This window comes from Eupeodes corollae, chromosome 1 (genome assembly GCF_945859685.1).
Source record: "Eupeodes corollae chromosome 1, idEupCoro1.1, whole genome shotgun sequence".
Lineage (NCBI taxonomy): Eukaryota > Metazoa > Arthropoda > Insecta > Diptera > Syrphidae > Eupeodes > Eupeodes corollae.
Window position 1 is genome coordinate 298,094,938 of NC_079147.1, and position 6,859 is coordinate 298,101,796.

Consider the following 6,859-nt stretch of genomic DNA (forward strand, 5'->3'; position numbering starts at 1 on the left):
CTATACTGAGATTCCACTTAACGGGCATTGTATGCTTTCTTTCGACCATATTTTGCAGATGAGTTGGTGCATGACCCTACCAAGTCCTACCAGCTGCTTTAAATAGTTCGACAGCGATGTCATCAGCTTCAGCAGCTTTGTTTGACTTCAGTCTAGATATTTCTACCTTCACTTCGTCGCAGTCGGGTAGGCGGAATTGTTGATCTGCGACGCCGAGGTTGAATGGTTCTATCTTCCTTAAAGCCGAATTTGGTTCGTCATCGCCGTTATATAATTTGGAGAAGTGGTCTTTCCATATTCGCAACATAGACTGCGAATCTACTACGATGTTCTCCTGATCGTCTTTGCAGGCTCCGGATCGTGGCATCCCTCTATCTCCTCGATCGCGCGCTTCTAGTGCTCTCTTTTTTTTCATCTTAGAAGCCGGTGTTTCTCTCTCTCTTTTTCTGCTCGTAGAGCTCGCGAACAGCTCTGGTCATTTTGTGCAGCGCCGTTTTGTATGCTTCTTGTTTCGCTGCGTGCGCTTGCCGGCATTCGTCGTCAAACCAGGGGTTACACTATTGTGGCCGTGTGAAATCTAGCACTTCAGAGGCGGCATATCTGATGGCTGCAAGGCAATGTTGCCACTGGTTTTCAATGCTTAATGCAGAAAGCATAGGACTCCTTAAGAGGTTATTAGAGATTCGATCGGAAAAGAACATGGCAGTCTCTTGCGATTGTAGCCGTCTAACGTCGAATCTTTTCACAGTAGTCCCTTGTTTTGGCTTGGACCGGGATATCCGTAGCCGTACCTTATCTACAACGAGGTAGTGGTCTGTGTCAATGTAGGCTCCTCGGAAAGTTCGGATATCTTGTATACTGGAGAAGTGTCGTGCGTCGATCGCAATGTGGTCAATCTGGTTGACTGTTGATTGATCAGGAGATTCCCGTGTCCCCTTCTAGATATTAAGACGTGTGAACTGCGTACTAGCTACCAGAACGTCTCTCCAACCAGCGAAATCGACCAGCCTGAATCCGTTGTCGTAGGTGGTGTCGTGCAGACTGTATCTCCCGATTGTCCCTCCAAAGATGTCTTCTCTTCATAGCTTGGCGTTAAGATCTGCTAAGATAATTTTACTGTCATAGCTAGGGCTCTTTTAATAAGTCTTGTCCAAGAGGTCGAAGAATATGTCTTTGGTGTCTTCATCTTTCTCCTGGGGCATGTGCACATATTAAGCTTATGTTGGCGAATTTAGCCTTGATGCGGATTGTCGTGATGCGCTCGCTTACACTGTTGAAACTCAAGACTTTTTGCCGCAGTAAACATCGCAGTCTTTAAGTTTTCGTTTGTCCGGTCCATGCCATCGCACTTCTTGGATGGCGGTAAAATGTCCCTTGTAGCAGTTTAGGGCTTCCGCTAATTGTTCGGCTGCACGTGGTCTGTTAAGGGACCTAACATTCCACGTACAGATCACCTCTCTCTATTGCTGCCCCCAACAACTTTCCACTACCCAATCTCCAGTTGAGGTCTAGCCACCCGATGTTCACCGCGGGGAGGTGAGAGTAGGAGTTGATAGACAGAGATGGGTTTTGAGAAAAACCTCTGGACGGTTGTGTCCTCTTGAATGCACATGTCTACCATTTAAAACTTTTTAAAAGCTATTTTAAAGTCCTTAAGACGTCAAATATTGGTAAGTTATTTCAAAAATCTAAAAAAAATTTTTTTTTTTGATAATTTGAGAATGTATTTCAAATACACAAACTTCTTCGAATAAAAAATAAACTAAACATAATTATGCATAAGATTTATTTTCCAGCTGTATATACATAAATACATAAGTTGGGGCACTCATGATAAGCAATATAAAAAAATTGACTGTTGAACCATTAAAAACAGTTTTAATCATAATTAGAGAAAACACATTTGTATGTTCAATAAAAGTCTACATACATACATACATACACATGTATGTATATAAACACAGGTATTTGTTTCAGACAAATTAATTAAAAATTATTTATTCACAACATTTTTGGAAGTATAAGTTGAAAAAAATGGTTCCGATACCAATTTTATTTTTTTAAAACAACCGAATTTTTTTTGCTATTTGAATTCAAAAATTCATAAAAACACTTTCATTTTATTTCAATGAAATTTAGATACCAAATTCATAATTAAGGTTAAAAAGTTTCGAGTTCTATGTGCTGCAAATGTATGCTTGAGCTTTTTAAAAATGTTTCAGGTTTTCTTATATGGATTTGACAACTTAAAGTTAAATTTGTGAACGCACCCTTTCACTATTTGATGAACTGTCATTCTCATATAATTCAGTAAACTCACCAACTTGCGGTTAGTGTGACCTTACTCAAAATACGTTTTATGCGTTTTACCTTTATGTTTTTTCAATTTAAAACTTGATACTGTTTTGATTAAAATTATTCAACATGAGTTTTAAAATTTTCCACTAGCTTTTTATTTCAAAACAAAATTAAAACTTAACATGCAAATTTAATTGTATTCAAAAATGCTTCTTGATCGAATGATTCACGCATCCAGCTTTCCTTGGGACATCACAAATCTTAGATTTGGCATTGAAGTGCTTACCCTTGGGACATGACTCAACTTCAGCAACACGCCTCGAAAACCAATCCCACTTGCAACGAATATATTTATTACAATGTTTTGGCAATGCCAAGAGTGCTCCAACTGATTGCTCATCACAGAGTCCAGCATATTCCTTAGGATCGATGATTTCTTCAACGTCGGGAAGGACAACCACTGGAGGTACTGGAACAGGGTCAACAACTGGAGGTTTTGGGACACCATCAGGACCTTGTTCGGGTTTTCCTACAACTGGTGGATGGGATGGAAGTTCTTCTTGGGGAAATGGCTGTCCAGGTACTCTGTGTGGTGGCTGTGGGACTTCAGGAACTGCTGGAATTTCCGGCCTCAACCATGGTCTTGGTATTTCATCGCTATCCACAATCACAAAATTATCCTCATTTTGTGGGCAGTAAATACGGGTCCTTGAATCACAATAATGAGTTGCCGAATTAAATTGCATGTGACCACAAGATTTTAAATAACCCTTGCCATTTGCGCACAAATAGAACTTATTGCAGCTACCCGCAACACCGACAGTATAGCCATTCGATCTATTAAGGCACACCTTATGTGATACCAAATAAAGAGGAGTTTTTGAGCTTTCTGTTTCAATTTTTCGTTCGATATAAGTATTATTATTTGACATATCGGAACACCGGGCACGTTGTGGAATATCACACGAAAGTTGTTCAGAGTTGAATTTAAAATAGCTTCCACAACTCTGTCTATGGGCTTTTCCTCCCGAACAAACAATAAAGTTCGAACAGTTGGTTAAATCCGGATAAAGTCCATCCTCTTTGTTGCAACACTCACATTTGACAGAACAATTTGACAGTTTAACATCGATACATGTCAGACCAAAAGTACTGAAATGTTTTTCTCTCATGCAGGTCATTAGTTTTGCTTTTCCTTGTTGGCACTCCAGATATTGCGTGCAACTTCCTTCAATTGGCAAACGCAGACCATTTTGTTTCCCCTGACAGGCATACTTCATATAGAGGGCGTTGTCAACTATTGAAGGCCTCACAGTGGTTGTGGCGATATAGCGATGGGTTTTCTAGAAAATGAAACTTGTCAGAACGAAAAAAAATAACCTTTAGGTTTTTGGTTATCATCGGCGATAGCTTACATTCCCTGGCCTGCTGTATTTTGTAGAGTTCTTGGCTTTTAAGTGAAAGAATTTACTGTCGGCTTCAGCATTTTGAAAAGGCCCAGCCACAACGAGTCCCAGAATTATCGGAAGTATTGTCTTAACCCAAATCATATCGAACTTGGTTTTATTTTTGACTAAATTTACTCCAGTTACATCTTCTTTTATATCACAGTTTGTTTTTTCTTCTTTGTTTTGTTTATAGAAAAAACTAAATAAAAAAGAAAATCAATCAAGATAGAACATTCATTAGGTTAATTAGAATGTTTTTTTTTTCTATTAATCGATATTGATTGAAAGTCACATAAATATTTGGAAAAAAACATTGGAAAGGTTTATCAACCTACGTACCAATGCCTATGATCTAATGCGCAATGGTTTTGGATCTTGTTAACAAAATCAATAACATGCGCGCTGTGTCAAACAGCTGTACTTATCGGCAATAATTTAATGATGGCGGTGACGATTTAGCAGCTCTGTATTTCCGATCTGGCCTTGACAGTATAACCTAACGATTTTTGTTTGCTATAGTTTGAATCAAATAATTCCGACTGAATGTTTGTTCAGAAGGAATGGCGACGAACGACATCGATGAAAACACACAAACAAGAGAAAAATATGGCTTCAAAATGGTTTTAAGTAAAAAGAATATTTTTGATTTGTAATTTATTTAAATAAAATGAACCCATTAAGCTTGTGAAACCTTTGTAAAGGACGCTGCAAGTTAAATTTGTTATTAAAAATGATACAATCAATGGACAGCAGATTCTTAACCAGTTCTGATCCGGGATGAAAAAGGTCCCAGATGCTAAGTTCTAGACATCAAATTTGATGTTAGACTCAGTCAAAGTGAGCATTAATGAAGGACATCACATTGGAGGGCAAAGCTATTAAAGGTAGAGTAAACTGTATTCACAGAAAGGAATGACTTCGAAGAAAGACAAAATCTAATTAAGATCGTAAATTGAACAGACATTTCAAAAATTACTTTACGATCAAGATGAATTGTTCTTTGTTTGAAATGGCAACACTATTTTAACTAGCAGTGGCAGCCATTTTTGTCAGCTGTCATTTCGATTTATTTTAAGGTTGGTTTGACATCTGAACAACGCTTCCAAATTGTAAACACTTATTTTGAAAATTATGGTTCTATTTGAAATACGTAGGTAGGTCGGTAGAAATGGCGATCTCAAGGCAGCCTAGCCTAAGATCCAACTAGCGCTGTAGTGCGCCGTTTTGATACCAAAAACTCGTTTGACCTGTGATTGAAAGGGACAGATTCATAGAGAAGCTTCATAGCGATTATGTTAGAGCCATTTTGTTGCATTGAGAAAAAAGATTAGGTCTCAGATAGCTCATCAAGTTCAAGAATGCTTTACTAAAGTATTTCATTCTAGTGTTTGCCAAAACAGGACATTTGCAGAGAAATTGGATTATCGTTTCACTTTATCTTTGGTCACTACAGCTACGGCAAAAGGTGTTGTAAGAGATACCCAAGTTCTCTACATGAACTCCTATAGGTCAATGTCCGGCATAAACCGCAACAATCCTGTCTATGTCTTGCCTTGGCCTGCATAGAAGATCGTTTGTACGGGTTTTATTATAGGTGGGCCATATCTTCCTAGATATAATGCAGTTGGGTAAATTGCTCCACCTTCGGTTTGATTCAGTTTGCAGATAGAAAAGATTTTACCCTTCATAACCCCAAGAGGAATGTTAACCATTTCAGCAAGTGAGCTATGAAGGGTCGATCTTTGCCTGGCTAGCTCGTCAGCCCGTTCATTTTCCACGAAACCACTATGGCCAGGAACCCAGATCAGGGTGACACCGAGGTTAATATTCAGGTTCGCAAGCTCATCGCGACATTGCTGGACCAATTAAGATGAGGATGTGGCCGAGTTAATGGTTTTGACAGCTGCCTGACTGTCTGTAAAGATAGCCGCATTTCGGTTTTGCTTTGGGCTTTGTTTAAGTATCTTACATGCCTCCCTTATTGCCAGCGGTTCAGCCTGAAAAACGCTAGCAAAGTCATGAAGCCTAAATGATTTGGCTACATTTAGGAACTCAGAAAAGATCCCAGAACCAACTCCGCACTCCATCTTTGAGCCGTCAGTAAAGATGGTTGTGTCGAAACCTATCGACACGATGTCATCCTCCCAATTTTCTCTCGATGGGAAAATAACCTTAAAACCCTTACTAAGGTTCAAAGTAGGAGTGCAGTAGTCAGTGTCTACCGAGATAATATCTGAGGGAATCAATTTTGTTGTGTTCCTGTGACCATAAGGTTTTGATAATTAGCTGTTTGATTCCTTCAGCCTAATAGCGCTGCAGGAAACTATGTATTTAATAAAAAGGTCGATTGGTAGAAGATAGAAATAACGTTTACGCATGGCCCCTGTGGTGCCCACGCAAGCTTTTCTCTAAACCTTCTTCAGCTAAAGATTGGACGTACTACGGCTGTGTACGTCCATAAAATCATCTTCGACTGAAGTCCCCACTTTTTGCCGAAAGTTTTGCTGCAGGCGTAGAAGGCAACACAGGCCTTCCTAACCCGTACTTCAATATTTAGTTTCCAGTTTAGCTTAGGGTCGAGTATAACTCCAAAATATTTTGAACTGGAAGACAATGATAGAATTTGACCGCTGAGTCACGTAACGTGAAGGGCGGTACTCTAGTTTTGGTGGTAAAAAGCAACAGTTCAGTTTTACTTTGGTTAACTCCTAGTCCACAACTCGTGGCCCAGCTGCTAACTTTCTTCAAAGCTGACTCCGTGATTTCAGTAATCACAGAGGTGTACTTTCCTGACACCAATAGCACCAAATCATCCGCGTAGGCTACCGCCTTCACTCCACATCTCTCTACATTAACGAGAATTGTATCCATGACCAGGAGCCATAGAAGAGGCGAAAGAACACCACCCTGGGGTGTTCCCCTACTCACGTGTTTTGTTGCGATTGTATTGCCTAGAGTGGCTCGAATCTTCCTACCACTGATCCTCGAAATAATCCATTCTCGAGTGAAGTCTTCTACACCGAACTTAACGAGCTATTCCTCTATGGATTCGGTAAGGACGTTGTAAAAAGCACCTTCTTAAAAGCACCTTCTTGAAATACGTAGCGAGCGGA

The 6,859-nt window shown here is 39.6% G+C and overlaps 1 protein-coding gene across 1 annotated transcript; it reads right to left on the reverse strand.

Annotated features, from left to right (window-relative positions):
• Positions 1–2,429: 2,429 nt before the first annotated feature.
• LOC129941222 (uncharacterized) lies at positions 2,430–3,880 on the reverse strand. The gene is made up of 2 exons (XM_056049808.1): positions 3,714–3,880; positions 2,430–3,641 (listed from the first exon to the last, which is right to left on the reverse strand). Exons 1-2 carry the CDS (start codon positions 3,846–3,848, stop codon positions 2,499–2,501), a joined length of 1,278 nt encoding a protein of 425 aa, XP_055905783.1. The 5' UTR covers positions 3,849–3,880; the 3' UTR covers positions 2,430–2,498.
• Between the last annotated feature and the right edge of the window lie 2,979 nt (positions 3,881–6,859).